The sequence below is a fragment of the Gigantopelta aegis genome, chromosome 2 (genome assembly GCF_016097555.1).
Source record: "Gigantopelta aegis isolate Gae_Host chromosome 2, Gae_host_genome, whole genome shotgun sequence".
Taxonomy (NCBI): Eukaryota; Metazoa; Mollusca; class Gastropoda; order Neomphalida; family Peltospiridae; genus Gigantopelta; species Gigantopelta aegis.
In genome coordinates, this window is record NC_054700.1 from 45,166,381 (window position 1) to 45,193,547 (window position 27,167).

At 38.2% G+C, this 27,167-nt stretch overlaps 1 protein-coding gene across 3 annotated transcripts in view; it reads right to left on the reverse strand.

Annotated features, from left to right (window-relative positions):
- Positions 1–10,760: 10,760 nt before the first annotated feature.
- LOC121386239 (3-hydroxy-3-methylglutaryl-coenzyme A reductase-like) overlaps positions 10,761–27,167 on the reverse strand; it is a 37,889-nt gene continuing 21,482 nt past the window's right edge. For all 3 annotated transcript variants that reach the window (XM_041517072.1, XM_041517087.1, XM_041517080.1), the window contains exons 13-21: positions 26,136–26,294; positions 25,384–25,469; positions 22,944–23,015; positions 21,182–21,287; positions 20,302–20,408; positions 19,534–19,738; positions 18,657–18,815; positions 17,236–17,390; positions 10,761–14,229 (exon numbers count right to left, since the gene is read on the reverse strand). In XM_041517072.1, coding sequence (XP_041373006.1) covers positions 14,130–14,229; positions 17,236–17,390; positions 18,657–18,815; positions 19,534–19,738; positions 20,302–20,408; positions 21,182–21,287; positions 22,944–23,015; positions 25,384–25,469; positions 26,136–26,294 — 1,149 coding nt within the window. In that variant the 3' untranslated portion in view covers positions 10,761–14,129. The remainder of the gene's footprint in view (positions 14,230–17,235; positions 17,391–18,656; positions 18,816–19,533; positions 19,739–20,301; positions 20,409–21,181; positions 21,288–22,943; positions 23,016–25,383; positions 25,470–26,135; positions 26,295–27,167) is intronic.

Consider the following 27,167-nt stretch of genomic DNA (forward strand, 5'->3'; position numbering starts at 1 on the left):
GTCTGTTTGTCTCTCTCTCCCTCTCTCTCTCTCTGCCCTCTCTCTCTCTCTCTCTCTCTCTCTCTCTCTCTCTCTCTCTCTCTCTGTCTCTGCCTGTCTCTCTCCTCTCTCTCTCTCTCTCTCTCTCTCTCTCTCTTCTGCTGTCTGTCTCTCTCTCCTCTCTCTCTCTCTGCCCTCTCTCTCTCTCTCTCTCTCTCTCTCTCTCTCTCTCTCTCTCTCTCTCTGCCGCTGTCTCTCTGCCTGTCTCTCGGCCTTTCTCTCTCTCTCTCTCTCTCTCTCTCTCTCTCTCTCTCTCTCTCTCTCTCTCTCTCTCTCTCTAAATCACAAAAATAATAATGAACATAGTTTTCGCAATTTCGTAATTTGATGCGGATTCCATGATGCGGGGATATTTCTATTTAGGTCTAACTTTCGCGTGATTGACACTTACGCATTTAGTTTCCTACCGAACAGTGCAGAAACACTGTGCCGATATTAATCTCCGTATCGATTTTGGTCCTAGCATGTTTGACACGAATAGAAGATTTGTTTAATAAAGCCCCACATAATGCGTACTGGATAACGGGGATAAATAGACGTTTTTATCACCGGACAAAAGCTTTTGGTGCGTGTCGCTGGAGACTGAATGGTGATTATGGTAGTCCAAAAAATGTCCATTTTCAAACAAACGATCACATACCAGCTGCAACAAAAGGTTGTCTATTTAGTAATTAAATAAAAAAGGAGAATTTAATCCAAGGTTTGTCGATTTTTCTTTATTTATGTCAGAGAGAAAGGAAGAGAAGAGAAATCGGGAGAAAACAACAAGAAAAAGCAGTATCTAAATTAAATATTATTTACTAAAAATAAATTTGTAAAAATAAGCGTTGAAGTAATTAAACAAATAAGTAAATGTAGTAATAGGATGATTATTTCTCATCGACCCACCCTTACCCAGGACTAGACAAAGTCCTGGATGAGTAAAGATGAAAGTCCAAATTTATGAAGCCGCCACCCCCGCCCCCTTTTATTATTATATATATTTTTTTAAGCGTTATAAATACATGTTGTTACACGCGAAGGTCCAAATTTATGAAGCTCCCACCCCGTGCCCCTTTTTTTTTTTTTTTTTTTAAGCTTTGTAAATGCATGTTGTTACACGCGTGTAAGTTAAAAACAGACTCTGTAAATTCGGCCTCAAGTGTCTATTATACGGGCTTCACCTGCCTATTAGCAGCGAAAGGATATTTTATATGCGCTTTTCAAACAGGACAGCACGTACCACTGACTTTGATACACCGTTCCGTGTTCAGCGACAGCGAGCGACGCCATCGTTCGCCAACTAGTCTTTTTGACTGGTTCCTGATGCAGTCATTTGGTTTAACGTGAAGCGCATTTAAACCAGTCTAGCGAACGTTTTTCTGCTCGGTCTGGCTGAACTCGGCCCAATTTTATATTGCCTACACTCTGATATGGAACCGATGCCTGAATAAAAACATAAAATCTTAACTGATGTTAAAACCTGAGAACATAACCACCACGTCACCAAGATTGGTTACACCAGTAATAATGCGATTCTTTTCTCTCTTTTTTTTCTCCACAGACTAATTTTTTTGTGCTCAGTATAAAATAAGTGCCCCATCCCGTCATGTTTAATTTATCAGCGACCGCGCAACCAATAGGTGCAATGGAGAATCGATAATAATAAAATGACCAGGCGACTTTCGTTGAACTACAAAATAAAATAAATCGGTAAACAAAATCTTGGCTCGCAGCCCTAATACAGACTTAGTAAACCGTATTAGCGGCAAGTGTGAAATCAGATTGCTGTGGAAATCGATCGAAGTGTGGCACGATGGAGGAGGTAATTTGAAACTTGTAATTAATTGTGAGTCTGAAAGCGCGGGGTCCGGCGGTTCGCACTCACGGATCGATAATCGTTTTTAACCACTGCCGCGCGCGTGTGCGTGTCTGACACACTCTAAACACTGTTTTCAGACACCTGGGAATACGTTTTGTACATGGTATTTGCGTATCATACGTATAGGGTCGTGTTTTTGTTACAGAAGTCCAAGAAGAAGTGGGAGGGAGAGTGAGAGAAAAGGACGAATAAGAAGAAGAAGAAAAGGATGGTGATGAAGAAGAAAATGAAGAAGAAAAAGAAGATGTAGAAGGAAGAAGAAGAAAAAGGGTAACGAAGATTATGAAGACGAAAGAAAAGAAGAGGACGATGATGAAAAGAACAAGATATAGAAGAAGAAAAAAGAAGTAGAAGATATTTAAAAAAAAATTGTGACTATGATGGTAATGATGATGGTAGTGTTTTTGATAATGGTGGTGGTGGAAGCGGTTGGGAGGGGGAGAGAGAGAGAGAGAGAGAGAGAGAGAGAGAGAGAGAGAGAGAGAGAGAGAGAGAGAGAGAGAGAGAGAGAGAGAGAGAGAGGGAGGGAGAGAGAGAGAGCGAGGGAGGGAGAGAGAGAGAGCGAGGGAGGGAGAGAGGGGGAGAAGAAGGACGGATGAACGAACGAAGGGAGGATACAGTTGTAAATTTGATTATTGTCTGTTTTTTTGGTCTGCCTGTCTCTGTCTTCCTTCCCCACATACATTCAGTGGCGTCGTGGTTAGGCCATCAGTCAACAGGTTGGAAGGTACTGGGTTCGGATCCCAGTCGAGGCATGGGATTTTTAATCCAGATACCGACTCCAAACCCTGAGTGAGGGCTCCGCAAGGCTCAATGGGTAGATGTAAACCACTTGCACCGACCAGTGATCCATAACTGGTTCAACAAAGGCCATGGTTTGTGCTATCCTGCCTGTGGGAAGCGCAAATAAAAGATCCTTTACTGCTAATTGGAAAGAGTAGCCCATGAAGTGGCGACAGCGGGTTTCCTCTCAAAATCTTTTTTTTGTGTGGTCCTTAACCATATGTCTGACGCCATATATCCGTAAATAAAATGTGTTGAGTGCGTCGTTAAATAAAACATTTCTTTCTTTCTTTTCCTCCCCACACAGTTCAACTTAATGGCCTAAGGGGAACAACTCTTGTCATCTTTTTGTTCCAAGTGAAAGTGGAAAATTAGTATGATAGTGTACCATATAATGTCATGGGGTCAACAGTTTTTGTTGTTGTTAGTATTATTATTAGTTTCCTTGTTTACTTAATTAATTCTCAGTTATTTTAGCTGGCATTAACTGTTGCTGGTCTCTCTGTCTCAGAAGAACCTATGTGTTTCTAAACCTTTTATAAAGTTCCATTCTATAAGGCTTTAAATGTTATGGAAATGACTAATGGCAGAATACATATGAATAACAACGAGTCTGGAATCCGCCCCACGAAAAGGCGTAAGAAGACTCACAAAATTGACTTCGCAACGTGTTCTGTGTGATGACATCGCTTATGGAAACAAAATAATTCCTAAGAGCCGTTAGCATCATGCATCTTAAATGTTGTTGACCAAAGGTTCGACGCCCATATAACCGTAAATAAAATCTGTTGAGTGCGTCGTAAATAAAACATTTATTATTATTTTTATTTTTTTAAAATTCGGCTCTACCGCTGTCAAATAGAACGCTTTTGCTTTCATCAGAAGAGCTTCCTGTCTTGTACAACCGGCCTCGGTGGCGCCATCGGATTACAGGCTGGTAGATACAGGGTTCGCAGCCTGGTACCGGCTCCAACCCAGAATGAGTTCTTAAGGGTTCAGTGGGTAGGTGTAAGGCCACTACACCCTCTTCTCTCTCACTAACCACTAACCAACTAACAACTAACCCACTGTCCTGAACAGACAGCCCAGATAGCTGAGGTGTGTGCCCAGGACAGCGTGCTTGAACCTTAAATGGATATAAGCATGGAAATAAGATGGAATGAAATGAATGTCTTGTACAAAACTCTTGCGTGCTCGAACAGTTCTTTGATGAATGCATGGTAAAAATTACCCGCACCTATATTCATTAGAAGAAGCCCAGTGTCGGAACACAGGCTACAGAACAGCAGCAAATAAATCCCATAGACAGGACAGCACATACCATGCGAACTTGATATACCAGTCATGGAGCAGCGGCTGAGATTGGGGATGTTGTTGTAAATGACATGCAAAAGTATATATTTAAATCGAACATTGTATTCCTTTCTTTTGTTTTCTTTTGTCTTTTTTGAGGCCAAAACGTGTACTATTTCGCTGAAACATTATACATGTATAGCATTAGATCTCATGGGCATGGGATTATTTACTGAAACAAATGTAATCATGGTCCGAAAAGTGCTGTTCTCAAAATACCACTCCCCCCTCCCACCCCATTCGCAATGTCACACGCATACATGGGCGGATCCATAAAATATTTTGCGGGATGAACTAACGGGAAAAGGGTAAATAAACTCGTCAAAAGGGCATCCCAATTTAAAAAAAAAAATATATAAAAAAAAAAAAAATAATAATTAAAAAAATACCAGAGGAAAAAAGGAGCACTTTAATATTTTTAGTGGGGCGGGTCCCCTGTGGCCCCTCTTCTTTTGGATCCGCCTCTGACCTATACGCTAACAAGGAAACCGACTGCGCTGAATATATATTATACCAACACATACCAACAATGTGGGTGGTGCGGTTTGTGTTTATTAAAGGTGGCGCTAGAAGGTAATCGGTGTTTTTATGACAATTACTTACACGTTTGTACGTAATGCGGGGACACATTGTTAGCACGTCACAAACAACAAAGACAGAAACTCCACTTGGGCGGTTTAGGCGGCTATAAAGTCAGCCATTACGAATGAAAGCGGGCGGTTTTCGAAAGATGCCGGTTACCCCGGTAAAATAGCCGAACCGAACTAAGCTAATTACTTAAAGGAAACTTTACCTGCTCCCCAGTTAAAAAGGCGCAAGGGCCTTAAAAGGGTTAATTGTCATTGTTAGAGATTTATTTGACGATTTGCGGTTGCAGTTGTAACTATAATTACGACTTTTTAGATAACGAGCACTCTTGACTTTGAAGGACAGTAAATAAAAACAGAAAGAAAAGAACGTGTGTTTAGTTAACAATATTGATTTTCGTTTATTACTGTGCTTATAATGTTCAAACACGCCGACTTGGACCGAGCTCAGTTATCTGGTTATAACGTTATTTCGACATTTTCATTCAAAGACGTACGAACTTCAATGTGTGTGTGTGTGTGTGTGTGTGTGTGTGTGTGTGTGTGTGTGTGTACATGTATATATGTGTGCGTGTGTGTGTATCTGTGTGTGTGTGTGCATCTCTGCGTGTGTCGCTCTCGATCTCTCGTTTTATCTTTATCTTTCTCTATCTCTCTGTCTGTGTGTCTCTCTCTCTCTCTCTCTCTCTCTCTCTCTCTCTCTCTCTCTCTCTCTCTCTCTCTCTCTCTCTGTGTGTGTGTGTGTGTATGTATGTGTGTGCGGTGATGATGTTTACACAAAATAAAATAAAATCGCCGAACAAGGTTTATTCATATTTGCGTTATTACCAAGAAGCTATATACTATAGGTTATCATAGTTTGACACCCAATAGCCGATGTAGTTTTCGTGCTGAGGTGTCGTTAAACATTCATGCATTCATTCATTCATTCATTCATTCTATATACTAATAGTATTCATGTTTCACGTCCAGAACGTGCACATACACAGATAATGTGGTTTGCACATGGGCACGTTTTTTCCCCTTCTGATTGTGTTCGGCATTTCATGTTGGCTGCCCTGTAACAAAGGCAATATGTTTGGATAAAAAAAAAGGACATTATATGCATGATTTGTACATCGATATGTGTAAAAGTATCATATATATAAAGTTTGAGAGAGAAGTGACTTCGCTCTATGATTTTTACCTCGCGTGAGGCCTGTACTATAGGATTTCAAACGAATCACTGTGTATTTTTTTTACATGGGTTGTTACTAATATTGTGGGTAGAATGATGGACATGCATCCAAAAAAAATGTTTCAGCACAGATCATTGTGTCCTAACATCTGCATCATTTCGCGTCTCGTATGCTTTCTTTAAACGAGAATCCTGTCTTTAACAAAACTCCGGTGAGATTGAACAGTTCTTTGATGAACGCATGACAAAAACTACAAACACCTGTATCCATTAGAACAAACCCGCTGATTGGAACACCGACTACTCGTGCGGAACAGCAGCGAATAATCTTTTATATGTACACCCAGACAAGGCAACACTTAACACGGACTTTGATGTACCAGTCATCGGTGTTACCGTGGCAGTATATAACAATTTTCAAAAGTTTGTTTTGTTTAACGGCACAACTAGAGCACATTGATTTATTCATCATCGGCTATTGGATACTATCCCTGCAACAGACTCAAAAGAACTAGCCTTCATAAACAGAGCAAATCACTCCTGAGGCAACATAAGGTTAGTACAAGTTAGTACTGTAAGTTGCATCCCACCATGGAAACCACAATTGGACAATGAAAAGATCTGCACAGTGGTCCAACACCTCAGCCCTGGAAGGAACACAGTGAACCATACAAACGAGCCCTGACACTGGCCATGATTGATGAACAGTACCCAGAGACATAGACACAGGTATATACTAATGGATCTGCAACAAGTGCAGTGAAAAACGGAGGGACTGGAATATACACCAGGGAAACACTGAACAAACTATGCTGCAGACGTTGAAGCTCTCATCTTTGCTGCCCACATCATCAGCACCAGAGAGAACTGCCCACATGTCGTCTTCCTGACTGATGCTCTCTCTGCCCTCCAGGCTCTTGAAAACAACAAGCTTGACAGACTTTCAGAAGCCCTACATCCTATCAGCAGTGTCAGCCAAGTCGTGTTACAATGGATCCCTGCTCACTGTGGCATACCAGGAAATGAAAATGCAGACAGACTGGCAAAAGTGGGTGCAACTGAAAAACAGGAGGATAACTGGGTGACATACGAAGAGATGAAATCCCATATTAAATCTCTCTATAGACCTCCCAAACAAACCAATGATTATTACCTGCTGTCCCGCCAAGAACAGGTCATCATTTTCCGACTAAAGACTGGACACAACAGGCTGAACCAGCATATGCATAGAAGTTCCGGCTGGTACCTTCTTCCATGTGCTCATGTGGAGAAGCAGAACAGACGACCGAACATGTCATCGAAGACTGCATAAACCTACAGCAGCTGAGGGAGACTTCCTGGACAACTAAAACTCTCCAGAAGAAACTGTATGGCACAAGAAGTGATCTACAGAGAACAGTATCGTTCATAGTCACTGCTGGCCTCGACGTGTAGTCAACAAGCGAACAAAAAGAAGAAGGCTAGTGGATGTCAAGCATTTGGTAATTTCGACATTAAGTCTCAGAGAGGAAACCCGCTACGTTTTTCGATTAGCAGCAAGGGATCTTTTTATTTGCATAATCATACAGAAATTATAGCACGGCTTTTAATATGCCAGTCGTGGTGCACTGGCTGGAACGAGAAATAGCCCAATGGGTCCACTGAAAAAAAGTTTCAAGTTTAAAAAATATTCTACTTCATAATTTTATACGACGCATACTTAAGTTAGCCTACTGCATTTCATACTACTCGGGGGGCGGGGCGTAGCCCAGTGGTAAAGCGTTCGCTTGATGGATTATTTCTCGTTCCAGCCAGTGCATCACGACTGGTATATCAAAGGCCGTGGTATGTGCTTCCATGTATGTGTGATGGTGCATATAAAAAGATCCCTCGATACCAAGCGGGTTTCCTCTCCAAGACTATATGTCAAAATTATCAAATGTTTGACATCCAATAGCCGATAATTAATAAATCAATGTTCTCTAGTGATGTCGTTAAACAAAACAAAGAAACTTATACTATTGAATTAAAAATGAAGATACATGACTTCCATGGGTTGACGACACACCAGGTTGTGTGTGCGTGTGTGTGTGTGTGTGTGGGGGGGGGTGATGTTTAATTTTTTTTAGACAATCTGCCACGAGACCGTGTCAATTGTACGTTTTCTTGAATCATTTCTTTCTAATAATTGGGCTTTCTCCAGCGCTTCCTCTTCTAATGGATTCGCGATGAAGGCAATTTGCGAACCATTTTCCATCGCCCCAACAGTCGGATAGCTATTGGATGGACTCCCGTCGCGAACAATGCCAGCGCTAGAATAGCAAACCGAATGAAAGGTTACACCAACCAATTAGCGGTCCGAATTAGAATTTCTTTTTCACGAAATATGTTTTCTTCTTATGCTTTAAAAGATATAAGAAATACTTCCAGGTCCATAACTGGAAGGTACGTAAGTAATTGGTTTCTGGGTGGTGGTGGCGGAGAATGGGTGTGGAGCGAAAGAAACGTTTAAAAGAAAGAGCACTGCACAATTCTTGGTACAAAACAAGTGTGGTAGACGTCCAAATCGGGGTGGGGGTGGGGTATTAACATGTATTTAAATGTACGTATTCTTCGAGTTTGTACATTTCTCTCTCTCTCTCTCTCTTAGTGTTCCCAGTACAAGCTCAAATCTACAGGGATTTTTAACAGCAGGTGCGTGTGCAGGGGTCGAACCCCTACCCCCTGCTCAAATAAATGTTCTTTTTCAATACATTTTTGGGGGAGAATGTCTAGACACCCCTATAAACTTCACTCGACGGTCCAGATCAACCCCCTCCCCACCCCCGCTAATATCCCCGCAAACGCGCCTAAACAGTTCGGTTTGATGGTATACGACCTCATAATCTACTTATCTCAATAACCTCTATCTGGACACAGCCCATCTGAAATCTGTGACAAGAGCAGCATACTTCAACCACTGCGGATTCATGCACGAAAATAAACTGAAAACAAACTGGCAATAATATTTGAACTGGCAATAATATTTGTAATATAGAAAATACTTGTTAACTGTCAAAAAAAGATACATATACAATTCATTAACTTTTATTTCATGTATTTCAGACAGAAAACAAATCAAATATGTTTTTTTAATTGTTTTTTTTTAAACATCACACCAGAATAATGTAAACATAAACAAAATAAAAACAGAATGTTATAATAATCACAAGATAATTAAATTTGTTAAAGCTTGTATAAAAACGAAGAAGTCTAACTCAGCAGTATGTACAATGGCAAGAGTTATTCCCCTTATCTCATTCTAGCGAATAATTACTCATTAGTTGAGATCCCTTGATGGATATAGTTATATTTTAACTTTTACATTTAAAATCATGTATAAATAAAGAGACTGTGGTTATTATTATATTTTTAATATGGAAGCAAGGCCAATATTAAGACTCAATCAGCCTAAACAAAATGTGGTAAACAATTCAGTGAAAAGGGCCCAGTTTGCACAAAACGTTCCATATTCATGAGGGCGGTACTATGCCGGTTTTAGCTGAATTGATCACCACTTCCTTAATACCCCCTACCCCCAAAAACATTATTGAGCAGAGTAGGCTTTAAGCTGGGCCTGAGTAATTATTAGCGATATTTCACAATCAGATTTTTGTTAAAACCAAATATCAATTTTAAAAAAGTAGAAAAAAATAATTGACTTCATTTAATTTTTGAATTAGCTTTTTTCTTTCTTTTCAATTTAATAATGAAAAAATATTTCCCAAATTCAACTTTCATTCACATTTAGTGAATTCCAATTGTGGATGATCAATCTGAATCCCTTTCAATCACTTTCTTCTGGTGTAGCACGACTCGACCATCCCTAAACACTTCGCTGGCAACAAGACAGCAACCCCTTGCACAATTTTTCTAAAATGTACTCGATAAGTCAAAAGTTATAACCGCCAGTCCTACGGGCAACCTCTTTTTTTTTCCTGACTGACTATTGAAATAATTAATTAATTTTTTCTACTGAATCTTCTATATTACAAGCAAAGGTTGGTAAACGAGATCTTAACATGTTCTGCTGTTAATGGACGTTTATTTGAAGTGAAGCTTTTATTATGATAACATGCTAATGCATGTAGTTTATTGTTCGGCTGACAGACTAGTAGACTTTCTGTAGGACTAGTACATTTTAATTCTACTGATCTGGCAGACTAGTGAGATATTTTATATTTCTGCACCACTGAATAGACAAGTTTCAAATAAGTGCACTTATGTTTTTTTCTAAATAAGCAGAATGTACAATTGTAGGAACAATATCTGGAGTGAGGATGCACACTAGGTAGATGGGGTAGTCTTTAGTGTGTGTGTGTGTGTGGGGGGGGGGGGGGCGGGCGGGCGGAGACACGTGGGGGGTGGGAGGAATGCCCCTGACATGTGGTTGGTATACCATCTGTTCTTTGTACCAAGTTTCAACTGAATATATAAGCAACACAGCGTTAAAACATATGTCTTGTATTCATTGGACATTGGACTCGCACTGCTTTTGCCATTTTTCATATATCACAAATACATTAAGTGGGATTTCAACACCCGATTTCACAAACATACTGTCATCATACACTGGTTTACAGAAAACCATGAACTGCTTTGGTTAAAATGGATAATAATTAAACATCACTCATTCCATAAATCTCTCAGAAAACTGACAATTCATAAAATAAAGCTAACTAAAATTTTGAAATTTAATTTGTAACTATATTCAAGATAAAAAATCTAGACTTAATTTTGTGATATATTTTGGCAATTTATATGCAGAATAAATTTACAATCACGGAAATCAGACAATTAAAAAAATAAACTACAAAATTGACAGGTGTATTTTTTAAAATGTAATAAACTTTTCACCAGAAAGTCAACTATATATATGAATGTAACTAACAAGGTGCTGGCTTGGTCATCATCCATTACAAAATAAAATAACGATATCCAATTTCTCTGAAAAAAACATACAACTTTATTCTATGATGAATACAAATGAAATGTTGAAAGCTAAAAAAGACTAAGTATAGGTTTGTTAACCACAACTACAGAAATATGACGTCATTGCCATGCTAATTGATATCTTGGAAAACATCATAAAATAATTAAATAACAGTAACTGTAGTTAAAACCAAAATACCTGCCCCAAACAGATCAAGTCGTATTGGTGATCAGGCATGGATTCATGGATTGATTCTTCTACTCTTTTTTTTTTAATATACTGAAGTAAACTAAATAATTGTAACAAAAAAAGGGGGGGAAAAAAAATAGAGAGAGTAAAATGTAACAAAAATATATTTAACTTAATGACATCTATGCTGTGCTTACACCTACCCACCACCCTTCTCAAGTAAAGTGTATCAAAATGTACAAAATACACACATTTAACTGACATGGTAACAAATCTCATTCACACAAATGTTTAACGAAATTTAAAATTGGCCATTCCAGAACACACCATGAAAAGCAATAACTCATAGATGCAGCAAATACCCGACACACCGATCTGAAAATACGATAGACTTATTACAATAACAGGATAAAATGAATGTAGCTTGTATCAGTTACATGTAAGTGCTAGATGATAGCTATAGCTGCAGATTTAAAGCCACATTATGTAGTAGCTGGTTTTATGACACCAGATAATCAGGCTTTCTGCCAGAGGATGGTAAAATTAGGTACCCTAAAATCTCGAAAATTAATGCACATATTTTTTAAATTTTTTATATAGACGATTGTAATTCAACTGCTGTTTAAAATTTAATAAAGTATGACAATTAAATTTATTTTGTTTAACGACACCACTAGAACACATTGACTTATTAATCACTGGCTATTGGATGACAAATGCAGTGTCCATTTTTAAAGCATTACAAACCCATAACCACCTAGAAGGGGCACTTATGGTCTGGTTTTTTGTTTTATTACATATCAAATTATTTTCCGACAGAAAGCCTAATAACGACTTTCACTTTACAAGTGGCGACTACAAATATGACCACAAAACTGTATTTTGGCTCGACAAACAATACTTTTAGCAAGTACTGCGAATTGGTTGGAAAATACATAAACTCCAGGCCTTTGGAAATTTTCAAATTTCCTGAATCATTTATGAATTACACAAAACCAATTCAGGTAACCATTTCTTGCATAACTTGTCAAGATCATGTAAATGATGTTCTAAATTTAATATGTGAACAAAAACACAGTTGTGCAGTTAGACATGCACGAATGAAACGATCGGTCTCACAATTTTCAGAGACCTGAAGAAGGATGTGTGTTCACCGGGAGAAACACACACACACACACACACACACATATATATATATATATATATATATATATATATTTTTTTTTAAAACCTTTGTACACATGAAAATAATGCAAACGCCAACAGATTTCACCATTATGTTATCATCCACACTGCACGACTCGATGATGTTGAAAGCTATAATTTAACACTGTAAAAGGATTTAACGGCAGATCGACAATCACAAGAGTTTAATGAATATCTAGCAAAACTGTCGGTCCCAATTCAACTTTGATGTCTTGTTATGGCTTAGCCGTGCACTCGAACACTGGCTAAATTTTGATGTCACTTCACAGATTTATCAGTCCAGCATTATTTACAACAGTGGAAGTTATATACACAGAGGAAACGCACAGAACTCTGCATATGGACAAAAATCTTGTTCCTGAATGATGCATTGAAATTAAATGTCTCACCTCTCTTAAACGTATTCCATGTCTCTGACAGATGCATTCCTAAATGTTCATCTCTATGCATTTAAAAAAAATTAATTACATTTTTAATTTTTTTTTTAATTTAATATAATTAATTTTCCCATTTTAACTACATAAATTGTGATTAATATCCATAGCTGCAACTAGCAATATAAACCACGATTCATCGATGTAGGACTTCTGGTTTGTGATAAAACCTGAAACTTTAATGTCGAGCTAACTGCAAAAGTATTTTAATTAAATATTTTAAATCAACATCTTTAAAATAAAATTACATGCATTGTGATGAACATCCATAGGTGCAACTATTAAGTCATGTTTCACTAATGTAGGACTTATATTTTGTGAGAAATTGCATTAAATGTGAAACTTTAATGTTGAGCTAAACCCAAAAGTTGATGCCGTTGCCAGTCGGTAAATTAATACCTATATCTCACCCGTTTATGTCGTACAGGCCACACAAAAATCATTACAGCTTGGTAGATGTGAACTTTCATTCTGATTAAAAATAGTGAAATCAGTTACTTAAAGCCATGGCTACCGTAGTCCAATTGTGTACCGGATATTAGTTTACAGAGAGTAATAAAACCAGTGTTCATGGCCACAGTCAACATAAGTAACCCTTCAGTCAATGTCAACTCGGACAGACGTATCTGACGAGCACAAGTTAACTGAAAAGTTGATAATTTCCTTGTGTACATTTTTGTTGAAATATTTGTTGATTTCATTGTGCTCATAAAAGATTTTGAAGTCTAGACTTGACTTTCACAAAGTCCGTAGATTTTTAAATGTCATTAGCTGGAGTTCAGATGTTATTGAGGTCTGGACGTAAATGTTTTAGAAGCACAAGACTAGATTTATATATTGGCTTGAAAGGCTTTGATCAATAACTTAACAACATAATGATTAATACATGGACACGACTATCACTTAACACCATAACGCTTGGTGAGCCAATTGCTTAACATCACAATGATTGACATGAAGGCATCACAATTAGGCAGCACCTATTGGTACTTAAAACAAAACACATATAGATTTCCTAGAAAAACATTGGCCAAATCGGGAAAATAAAAAAATAAATATCCAATCACAACTACCTCTATACAAAGAATGCGTTCATTTTAATCAGCTGAAATATAAATATTAATTTATTTCCAATTGTTTTGTCCTGGAACTCAGGTAATATCAACCATATATTTAAATGATCAACGAGACACAAGTTTTAACTACAAATTGTTCTGAAGTAAACAAAATCCATCGGCAATTCAAATTTCAGTATTTTTATATCCTGAGCTCAATTTATCATCACAAAACATGACTTATAAACGATACTAATCCACTAAATTTATTTATTCACTTGCACAGAGTGGCAGAATTGTGGTTTCTATGCCTAGTATTAATACAACAATACAAAATAATATTCCTTCTACACACCAAAAACAAATCAACAAATTAAAGACAGAATATTAAGTTGCAACAATAAGGTTTTCATTGTTTTGGTTTTCAAAAAAATAGACACTGGTTTAGCAGTATGTGAAGACCACACCCACAATCAAGGCAGGTAATCCATGGGTCAAGATGCCTGAGTGGTACACGTTCCTGGGACCAATCTGTTGTTTGCTGATGATCCCACTTCAGGCTTCACAGCACCGGGAGCCATGTTCAGGGTAGACCTGTGAAAAAACAACCCCAAACACATAATTCTAGGTTTATAACTTATAAAACCATGAAGGAAATGTTTTATTTAACGACACACTCAACACATTTTATTTAACAGTTATATGGCGTCAGACATATGGTTAAGAACCACATAAATATTGAGAGAGAAAACCCACTGTCGCCACTTCAAGGGCTACTCTTTTCGATTAGCAGCATGGGATATTTTATATGCACCATTCCACAGACAGGGCAATACATAAAATGGCCTTTAATATGCCAGTTGTGGTGCACTGGCTGGAACAAGAAATAACCCAATGGACCCACCGACGGGGGTCGATCCCAGAACGGCCGCTCATCAATTGAGCGGTTTACCACTGGGCTACGTCCTGCCCCTTATAAAACCATGAGTGAAATGCAAGGTCAAATGTAATGTCTCATAGAGACTGTTGGGTTTTTAATTACAGTCAGACCTCGTTTGTTCCTGGGCCATTTCGTCATTTTATCAACAATTAATACACTCAAAACTTCATCCTCAGTAAAATCCTGATTGAAAATACTTGTTTACTGTCAGTATATCTAGAATTGAAGGTTAGAATAAGTAGGACTTCTTTTTGTGTTAAATAGTAACGAGACAGTTGTTTTAAGTGAGTCTTTAAGGTAGTACTGAACCAAATAACTTCCGGCTGGGTCAAAGTTCGAGGTGCACCAAACTTTTGATAAGAGCAGTTAATATCACCAAGTCCTGTCATTAGTGATAAATGTGAGTGTGTTGGTTGTAAAAAAAAAAGTTTTATTTAGGTAAACAATCTATGTAATTTTGTTTCATCTAGTACCACTGTGTCAAGTAGCCTTTTGAATGAAACATGTATGGGGGTACCTGTGAAAAAAAGTACTCAAATGCTATGCAGAACTAGGGCAGTCATAGATGCTACCCGTTATCTCTGAAATGAGCAGCTTGAACCCCATTTTTTTCTGATTCGCTTTAAGGGTGAGGGGTGGTAATATATACTAAAACGCAAAAGAAACGCAGGTTCTCATTAAATTGGATATAAAATATTAAAAAAACAAAACGAAATGAAGATTTCAACATTTATTTTGGAGCTACACCAATTCGGCACACATTGGTGTTGGAAATTTTTGATTGAATTCCTTTTTGGCTATTGTTTCATGTCATAAAGTAGGGTGGGGGTCCATGTTAAAAATGTGAAAGAGACGACCTGTAGCATTGTCAAAGTCAGTATCGCGTGTGACCACCCTGGGCATTCAAACAGGCAGTGCAACGTCTCCTCATTGAGTTGACAAGCCGTTGAAAGAATGCCTGAGGGAGTGAGTTCCATTCATGGACCAATGCTGCCTCCAGCGCCTGCATATTCTGAGGTTGTCCGCGAGCCTGAAGGCGACGTCCGATTTCATCCCAGACGTGTTCGATAGGCGCCATGTCCGAGATAAGGCTGGCCACGGCAACGTTGGGATGTTGTGCTGAGCCAGCAACGCCTGTGTTGCCCTGGCAGTGTGCGGCCTGGCATTGTCTTGCTGCAGCAAGCGCACACGTGGGTGAGCGGCAAAGAAGGGAACGACGTGATTGTTGATGACGTCATTTTGGTACACGGCGGCATTAACGCGTTGTCTGAACACATGAAGTTGTGTTCTGTGGTTGAATGAGAACCCACCCCACACCATCACACTACCCCCGCCCCATCGGTCGGCCTGCAGAACGCAGCAGTCGGAGTAACGTTCATGTCGACGTCGCCATACTCGGATTCGGCCATCAGCGTTGGAAAGATTGTAACGGCTCTCATCAGTAAACAGAACTTGTTGCCACTGGCCACGTCGCCATCTTTGATGTTGTTGCGCCCACTGTTGACGTTGTTGGCGGTGCCGAGGGGTCAATATTGGTCCCACATAAGGACGGCGGTTACGGAGTCCTGCTGCCCTCAGACGGCGTCGGACACTGGACCACGTGGACCACGCACCTGGTGAGCGGTGTTAGCTGCTGGCAGCATCCGATTCCTAAGGTCTAGGGCTGCGGTTGTCACCCTCGGGCGGCCGGTGCGTGGTCGATCGTTCACAGATCCAGTGATTTGGTGACGTTGAGAAAGGCGTGCGATTGTCGAAACATGACATCCCAATTGTCTGGCTACAGCAGTACGGGTCTGTCCGGCTTGCAACATCCCGATGGCCATCCCTCGCTGGAGTTGCGTCATTTTTAAAATGTGATTCTGTTGTCTGTCACTACTCAAATTGAATTTATGCGATTAAATCCAGGTGTGTAGGCTTTATAAGCATTTCAATGAGTGTGTTTGCACTGGATTCATGATACGGATGATCCAGCACGTGCAAACAATGTGTTTTGAGAATTCGTGACATCACACAGGTAATGAAATTGACACGCAGGTGGGACTGCGGTGTGGGTGTGTGCCATGTCCTTTAACACAGTTGAGGTTCAATTCCACCAAAGATACTGCTTTACAAAGTGCAATTCTTTCGCATTTTCAGGACCTGCGTTTCTTTTGCGTTTTAGTATATATATGCATGTTTATGTCGATTGATACACTGCAGATAGGAGTTTTAGCCAAATGTTACTATTGTTATCTATGGGATTTCATTTGGTGATACACACCCTTTACCTGTTGTGTTTTAAGTGATTCTTTACCTGTTGTGTTTTAAGTGAGTGTTTACCTGTTGTGTTTTAAGTGACTCTTCACCTGTTGTGTTTTAAGTGACTTTTTTTTACCTGTTGTGTTTTAAGTGACTCTTCACATGTTGTTTTAAGTGACCATTTACCTGTTGTGTTTTAAGTGACTGTTTACCTGTTGTGTTTTAAGTGACTGTTTACCTGGGATTTTTTTAAGTGACTGTTTACCTGTTGTGTTTTAAGTGACTGTTTACCTGTTGTGTTTTAAGTGACTGTTTACCTGTTGTGTTTTAAGTGACTGTTTACCTGGGATTTTTTTAAGTGACTGTTTACCTGTTGTGTTTTAAGTGACTGTTTACCTGTTGTGTTTTAAGTGACTGTTTACCTGTTGTGTTTTAAGTGACTCTTCACCAGGTGACCAGCGGCCAGGGCAGACATGAGGGACAGCTCCCCAGCCATGACGGTCGCACACACGATTCTTCCCAGCTGCCGAGCGTTTTCTCCTGGAGTCTCTATACATGATCCCTTCACACCAAGCATCTAGGTAAACAATTCAACCAGTGGTTATACACGATCCCTTCACACCAAACATCTAGGTAAACAATTCAATCACTGGTAATAGACGATCCCTTCACACCCAGCATCTAGGTAAACAATTCAATAAGTGGTTATACACGATCCCTTCACACCCAGCATCTAGGTAAACACTTTGATCACTGGTTACAGACGATCCCTTCACACTCAGCATCTAGGTAAACAATTCAATCAGTGGTTATACATGATCCCATCACACTCAGCATCTAGGTAAACAGTTCAATCAGTGGTTATACACGATCCCTTCACACCCAGCATCTAGGTAAGCAATTCAACCAGTGGTTATAGACGATCCCTTCACACCCAGCATCTAGGTAAACAATTAAATCAGTGGATATAGACGATTCCTTCACACCCAGCATCTAGGTAAACAATTAAATCAGTGGATATAGACGATCCCTTCACACCCAGCATCTAGGTAAACAATTCAATCAGTGGTTATAGACGATCCCTTCACACCCAGCCTCTAGGTAATAATTTAAACTGGATATAACCTGGCAAACATATCTAAATCAATAGACAATTGCCAGCATCTAAATGAAGTTTGTTTCGTTTAACAACACCACTAGAGCACATTGATTAATTAATCATCGGCTATTGGATGTCAAACATTTGGTAATTCTGATAGTCAGCATGTAAATAAAGAATTTAATCACTGGTTATAACCTGGCAAACCCATTCTTAATCACTAGACAATACCCAGTAACTGAAGTAAACAATTTAATCACTGGTTCTAACACGGGCAAACCCATTCTTAATCACTAGACAATACCCAGTAACTGAAGTAAACAATTTAATCACTGGTTATAACACGGGCAAACCCATTCTTAATCACTAGACAATACCCAGTAACTGAAGTAAACAATTTAATCACTGGTTATAACACGGGCAAACCGATTCTTAATCACTAGACAATACCACCCAGCATTTAAGTAAACAATTTAATTTTCACATCTCCTAAATTCAAAAGCCATAACTGTTAATAATGGGTAAATTGCCATGAAACTTGATCTGTAACAGTACATGATAAAGCTATATACAAAATTTCATCTCAATATCTCAAAGCATTGTGAAAAAACCCAACCAGAAAACTATGTGGGACAGACGGACGGACGGACAGACGGATAAAATAATGGAGATGAAATCTGTAGTCTCCTCCGGTTGGACTGGTAGGGGACTAACAAAAGACCAGACAAGTGAATGATCTGTTACCTGGAGACAGGAGGCCTGTGGTGGAAGCACGGTTCCCCCGCCGATTGTTCCGAGTTCAATTGACGGCATCGTACAGCTGATGTAGAGATCCTCGTGGTGTATGCCTGTCGCCTCCATCTGAGTGAGGCAGTTTGAGCTGGAGATATTCTGAGCAGGGTCCTAGACAAACAACAAAACACACTGATTAGGGACAGAATGAATATTTGTAATGGTCCAATTCATATTACTGGATTTAAATTAAAACTTTAAAAAAACACAAAAACCCAACTTCTATGAATCTCAATCATGCATTATGACCTGAAGTTATTCTGAACAGGGTCCTAGACAAACAACAAAACACACAGATCAGGGAAGGAATGAATATTTATATTGGTCAAATTGATATTACTTGATTTAAATACAATTTAAAAAAAAAAAAAAAAAAACTTCCATGAATCTCAGTTATGCATTATGACCTGAAGATATTCTGAACTGGCTTCCTAAAGAAACAATAGAATTAAAAAACATTTTTTTTTGCTGATAACAGAAGTCCACTCTGTAAATATTTTGAGTGGAATCCTAGACACACACAACAAAATATGTCGATAATGCTGAGATCGATGTAAAAATAGATTCATTGACAAGGCAAACTTTGATCACTTTACTTAAGAAAACAAATTTAATACATCCATAAATCTCAGTTTCCAGCAGTGCAAATAATATATTTTGTGACTGTAGCTCAGTAGTTTAACTGTAACTGCATTCATTGAACTTGATAACAGCTAACCTCTGCCAATTTGTTTTTTCTTTGATAGGTGATGAAATAAAATTTACTTTTGACCCAGGTAACATTTCCATGCTATATTATCAACGAGAAATTTTATTCCAAACTCTGTACCTGACCCGTGGCAATAAATATGGCCGTGACGACATTTGCTGCGTGTGCATTGTAGCCGCCAATACTGCCTGCCATGGCCGACCCGACCAGGTTCTTGCTGATGTTCAGTTCCACCAACGCGGGCACTGTGGTTTTTAAAACGTTCTTCACAATGGCAGCCGGAATCACAGCATCGGACACCACAGACTTCCCTCGGCCTTCAATCCTGTGAAAGAAGAAAAAAGATTAGTATAAAACAAGCACATTGTTAGCAATACACTGAAATGCACTGTGTCATTTAGGGCTGTTCCAAAATATATCACATGGAGGGGGGGGGGGGGGGGGGGGGAAGGGAGACAACTTTATTAGTTTTTTTTTTTTTTTTTTTTTTTACAGATTTTGAGCAACCAAATTTAAAACCTTTAACAAGCCAGAAATTCAATTTTAAAGGCCCATCCTTCCTAAATCGATGGCAAACATTTCGCTTTGTGGGGACTGTTTTTACACTCTCACACCCACTCATACTGGGGAAAAGTTGAATAAGGTTATTTGTTCATTGCATGCATGCCTTTCCAAAACAATAGTCTCAGCAATTGGCAACAATGTGTTAATAAAAATGTGCAGATAAATATTAAAAGAAAACCCCCCCAAATAGCTTCCATATGAAAACCCCCCAATAATTTCAGCAATAAATAATCATAATGATACAATGTAGCTTACATGTTTTAAAGCTCAACGTTTTCTACAAAATGAAAATACTACAGTATTGTTTAAAAACCTGAAACGTACCAGTTAATGGCTGCTGGTTTCTTGTCCGTGCAGAAGTTTCCACTCAGACTGACGATCTCCATTTCAGGGAAATGTTCACCTAGTGCGTTCAGAGCTCGTTCTGAACCCTAAATCAGAAACAACATTCAAAACTCAATAAAGACGTCTTAATAAATATCCCACTCTCGCATCAAAATTCCCACATTTCACATAAAGAAAAGACTTATTCAACAACAATTTAGTCCATTTTGAACTTCAGCTCCTAAGATACCTAGCAGACTGTTACCGATTTTCAACAGGGAGGTCAGTCAGTCCTACACACTTTACCCACAGATAGAATTGCACATACCGTATACCAGTCGTGACAGGGAACATTTTGTTCAGTATTGTGTCACGATACGCTACACAAATTTCAGAGATTGCCACACTATTCTAAAATGTTAAATAGTAATTGCTACTCAGTTTTCAACAAATCACCAATCAAAATTTAAAAAACAAAATGTTCCCTGCATAGTTGGAAGAGAAAAATAAATTAATTGTGGCTGTACAGTTAAGGTATTGATCCTACAACCTGTCAGATCACAGAAAAACCGAGGTCAGGGGCTTCAACAATGGTATTTTTTTGTTGCTGAATAAAAATTACTGATGTCAGTTGAAGGAATAATTTTTGCTTTTTATATCTTACAAAAGTTAATGGGTAAAAGTTAAGAATATGAAATTAATATGTTGAGCGAGTATTACGTGAGTATTTTTGCACACAGCAAAAACATTTCAAAATTGCCTTATTAACTTTCTTAAGTCTGAGCTCTTGAGACCCCCCCCCCCCCCCCCCCCCCCCCCCCCCCCCAACCACCACCCACCCCCTGGTAACCAGCTGTGCTGAGAAACATGAAGAAAATACCTTTGAGAGCATGTTCATGCCCATGGCATCTCCAGTCTTGGCCACAAAGCGGATGTACAGACACCGGCCAGCCTGTGCGGCGTGGATCTTCTGAAGACGAGCAAATCTAAACAAGAAAAACACTCACCTTTAAACAAGCAGTATTACCTCGCAGTTTTTCTGCCATAAAGAAATTTTTGGGTACGGCACTATGAAATTGAATGTAACCACAGTCAATAGGAGGGGTATGGGGGGCCTCCCCCAGAAAGAAAATGGGTTACGTTTAGGGAAATCATACAGTAATGATAAGAGTAATATATTTTGTCAAAAGGTTAACTTAAAAAAAAAATCTGCAAAAATATTTTGGTATGGCGCCATAATGTATAATACTTTATTTTCGCATGGAATTTATTTTTGCGTTTTTCGCGTGTGAATGAAATCCGTTCAACTATACCACATTAGTTTCCGATGTACGAGGCTAATTACTAGTAGTAACAAAGCGGTGCTCCCTCCTGTCACGGAACAAACCACAAAACACAAAAGCTGTTTAAAACTTTAAATCAAGAACACGATTGTAAGTACATACATGTACATGATAATAAAACAATACTAACACTAAAAAGCTTTATGCTGTTTTCCTTCGCATGTGCTAGCGATCAGTTCATCGGACAGAGTCTACACGTGTTCAATGACGGAAGTAAACATGCATTATCACAGTATATTAAAAATGTGGAAGTGAAAAAATCCAGACTGGGCTATGTTCAGATCTTTCACAATTTTATTTTTATTTTTGGCCTGTTAGCCAATCACAAACCGTTTTGAACTAGTATTTTGACAGAAATAAATATTGTTTCAATCAAACTTAAGTTACTGAGTACTAGTCGCTTGTGCCTTAAAATTTCGTTTCGTTTGTTTTCGGTTTTTGTTTTTATAACAATTATAAGGACAATAAAGTCTTGATTGGTTAAAGCAGGAAAACTATTGTTTTATGTGTATAGCACTCGTGTGTACATGTAGAATTAGTTCTACAGATTAGCGTAACAACCGGCAAAACTAAGTTCCGTTTTTAAAACAAAATTATTGACATCTGTACTTCGGGTTTTTTTATTGATGGGGGTTGGGGGATTCGCGAAAATAAATGTTCGCGAATTGACCCATTTTTATTAAATCGCAAAAATTTGATCCCGCGAAAATAAAGTATTCTACAGTACCCATTTTACCCTCTGGCAGAAACCCTGCCTCTAAACAAACAGTATCCAAAAAGCATTATGTACATGGGTCTATATCTAAACAGTAAATATTTAACTAAAATTACCCCACCCCACACACAAATTTATATTACACTGTTATAAAATTTGACCTCCGATTACCAGAATGTATGGGTGTAATAATACTTTAAAAAACCAGGGAAAAAAACGTTTCTGCAAATTTAACCGATTGTAATTACATACCAAATATATTTTTTTGCATAACGTATTAGTGGCTGTATATTAAATGTGTTCCTGATCATTCTAACATTTGTACTAGGTTAAATTTCATACATACAAAATTATTTGAAGACAAACTCCAGTTTGGGCTTCTTACAAATATTAAGACAACCAGAAATACATTGAATATACAGACACTGATATTCTCAACAAGAAAATATATTTAATATGTAAGTTTAATCATAGAAATATTTTATTAGTCAGAAACATCTTCCAATGCAGCAAACTCAGGAATGTCCCTTTAAATTCATGAATTCAACACTTTGACCATTAAAATGAGAGAAAGCAAATATTACCTGCTGGACTCGTCAAAATGTTCCTTGACCTTCTCAAAGCTGTCTTTCTCTTCTAACCACAACTTAGCTAGACTGTCAAAGAAAACAATTGTATACTTAGTAATTTTCTTCACAAAAGAGTTTATTTTAATAAAGAAGAGTCACCAATCCTAAAAAACTTGTGTATCACCTCAGTTTGGGTTAGCAACATTATGACAAATCCTTTTTCTTACATACCTGTTGGTGAGAAGGAAATGTTTTATTTAACGACGCACTCAACACATTTTATTTATGGTTATATGGTGTCAGACATGGTTAAGGACCACACAGATATTGAGAGAGGAAACCTGCTGTCGCCACTTCATTGGCTACTCTTTTCGATTAGCAGCAAGGGATCTTCTATATGCACCATCCCACTGACAGGAAAGTACATACCACAGCCTTTGTTACATCAGTTGTAGAGCACTGGCTGGAGCGAGAAATAGCCCAATGGGTCCACCAACTGTTGGTAAAAACGCCATGCGATATATTTGGCTACTTGTGATTGTTAACACATGTACGTGTGTTAATTTCAAGACATGACTGGCTGCTCCTAGGTGATGACCAGTCACCAATGAAATACATCGAATGAAAAACTACACTTTTGAAATTAATTAGACTGTGACGTATAGGTAACCTGATATTCATGTGCCTGTGACGCATAAGTCAGCTACAAGTGCAACTGCCGTAAATAACTTTTATTTGAACAAGATGTTAAAATTGGCTTAAATCCTGGTTTTTGAGGATATACAGTGAAACTTCTCTAAACCGGACCCTCAGTAAACCGGAATTCCCTCAACACCGAACTTTTTTCACAGTCCCGCGTTTTACGCAGCTTTAACCACTGAAATAAACCCCTGAAACCCCTCTACTCTGAATACCGAACGAATTTCCGGGTCCTCTTTTGTTTATTCAATACAAATTTTACCTCTGAAGACCGAACAATTAAAAACACTGAAGGAGCGTCGCCCATCTCGACCATACCAATTAGTTGTCAAAGTCGCGGTGTTACTAACTATACCAGATGGTATGTGCATGCTCGGTGTAGCGTGTCCGGGACGTTTTTGAGCGTTTGTCGAACAATGCTCTAATTAGTCTCTGTTACCTAGATTTCGGTTAGGCCTTGTCATTCAATTAACACCTTTAAGTTTGTAACGGGAATAATCATGTGCACTGTGTTTATTGGGAATGAGATTATTACCTCTTCCGAACAAATTTATCGCTGGTTATATCTGATTATTTTACACGAGGACCCGACAAAGCAACCTTAAATTTAATTCACTGCATTCTCATTGTCTCTGTTCCACTGTTTATTTAGAAAAATAAGTCGGCTTCTGTTTCCGATATGTTTCGTAGGTACGTCAATAGCATTTCATTTCCATATCGATTGTCAACATGTCCGAATGTCCAGCAAAACGGCGTCGTGTAGAGTTGTCACTGGACAATAAAGTTAAAATTATTAACAAATACGAAAGTTTACCCAAACCAACATTACAGTCACCAAGTGATTCATTTGGCATTGGGAAGTCGACTGTATCTGACATAATCAAGAAAAGGGACACCTATAAATCGCAGTACAAGAATAATGCAAATGGAAGTAAACGAAGGTTTAATAACGCGTGTAAATTTGACCGACTCAACGAACTCGTTTGGCAGTGGTTTTGTCAAGCACGTGCGAAAAACATTCCAGTCAATGGCCCAATAATTAAAAATTAAAAAATGGTTATCAAGGCCGTTTCTTAAAACCTCAGTAAACCGAACACCCCTCTAAACCGAACATTTTATTCGGTCCCAAGGGTGTTTGGTTTAGAGAAGTTTCACTGTATAAGAAATAGAATAATACATTTGTGTCCGTTAAGATACCATTTATCTCACAACTTGTTGCTTAAAAACGTATCACACTCACTTTTGCTCGTTAGATACATTTTAAAACAACTCGTGAGATAAATGGTATCTAACGGCCACTCATGTATTATTCTCTATGTAGTGCATACTATTTATTTTTGAGTTAAAAGTTTGTTTTTATTTAAGGACACCACTAAAGTATCTGGATTAATTAATCATGGACTATGGACGAGATGGTAAACCTTGTTTTGGCCCTCGTGTAGAATGATGCAGGCTGATCGATTTAATTTAATGAAGTTTAAAATATATATATATATTTTTTTAATAACACCACTAAAGCACAAGGATTAATTAATCATTAGCTATTGGATGACAAACAGTTGGTAACTCCAATGGTCTTCAGTGGAATTATAGTTTATAGAAATGAAACTAAACGAGTTAACTTAAATGCAAAAGTTGATGTCGTCGCAGAAAGAAATAATACCTGTATCTTGTCTTTTTATTTCATGAAGGCTAAGACAAAAATGACTGGCTGAATATTTATAAAAACTAAAACAGGTTTCTGTGTAAGTCTCACCTAGCTTTTTGTGCTGTAGGAAACCTGACAACTGGACCACGTGTCATGCCCTCGGCTATCACCATGCTATGAGCACCTCCGCTTTGCTGAAAGAAGAACCACTTGAAATCAGTTCACACAAGCACAAGGCACAACGGGGGAATAAAAAAAGAAGAAAAGAAAGAAAAAGATAGGATATTTTATGTAAAAAAAAAAAAAATCAAAAAAAAAAAAAAAGAAAGAAGAAAAGAAAGAGGGTATTTTTCATATTTAGTATTTCTGATAGCATATTATAATTTTTTGTTGAGAAAAACCAAAACAAAGCTGAAAACCAGATGGTTTGCATTGATGAGAAAGCAAACTAAAACATGTCTGGACAGTAAGAGTGAAGGAGAAAGGAGGAAGAAGATATCGTGTGACTGGAACAGGTGTCCTGGGTATTATGATTTTTTTTTTTTTTAACCAATTAGGATCTGCAGACCAGGGGCCTAATTCACTAAACACTCTCAACTTTGCGATCTCGCAGTGCAATGCTAAAAGACTTGCAAAGAGGATGTTTTGTTGTCTAACAGAGCCTAAGAGACCGTTGTGAATTAGGCCCCAGTCTACTTAGATAGCTGAAATAATACATGTCATATATATGTAAGTCAAGACACTGGTCTACACAGTGACAGAATAAACCAGCTGCTTAAATATAGATCACTCATTGATAAAATTTGAAAATTTATCATCTACATACCAGTTTTTAATACACTAACTGTGGAGCAACTTACTTCTATAGCTCGACAACCTCTGTTTGTACTGGCCACAAGACAGCCTTCTGTGGTTGCCATGGGAACATGATGAAGTTGACCATCCAGCAGCAGTGGTCCGGCAACTCCCACAGGTATCGGCATGTAACCGATGACATTCTCACAGCAAGCACCATCGACCTAGTCACGGAAATAAAACATGCAATTATCACATGAATACATATATATTACTAATTATAAACTTTGGGATACTTTTCAACGAATGCACTGTCATTATCCCACAAACAGATGAAAAGAAAAGTCCAGAAAAATTTGCAGGGTCTTTTATTAAAGTGACAAACCCTAGGTTTAAACACTATGCTATACTATTCATGATTAGAGCCTGATTTTACAATTGAAGTCAGATATTACTTATATTTTATCATTTAAAATATCCATTTTCGTATATCCGAAGTGTCTATTGTCATCCCGGAGTTTGTAATGCCACGAAATGTGTTTTTCCTAGTTCTAAAAATGCACATATTTCTGAGAAGTAACTGTTATGGGGATGAGCTGTAGTCTATTTTTAGAGGGTATTTCCCTGTTTTAGCGTCAGTGATGTATCCAGATGTGTTACAAGTTTACTGATTAGCCAAACTTAGTGTCCATTTTCACTGGTTCAAACTAGAGTCAGTGACTTTAAAAGTAGAGAATAACTAAACAAAGTCTAGGTCCATGCTTACAAAGAACTCTTAGAGACTAGAGTCAAATCTTTATTGATGCAACAAGCATGCAATCTGTATGGCACTGCCATGATATTAAAGTCATAAGATGTTATTAAGTGACTTGAGTTGATTCTTAAAACACAGTAAAGTACAGTGACAAGAACAACTTTTGGGTGGCACTAAAATTCATAAATCTGAAAAAAAACACCTAAAATTGATTTTCACCATTGTATACCGCCAGTTGACAACATCGAATTAGCTTTACTGATTGACAGTTCCCACATATAACCATTTTTGAGCTCCACGACCGCATGTAGCAAAAGAGAATGAGTAGTCTCCCTTAATTTTT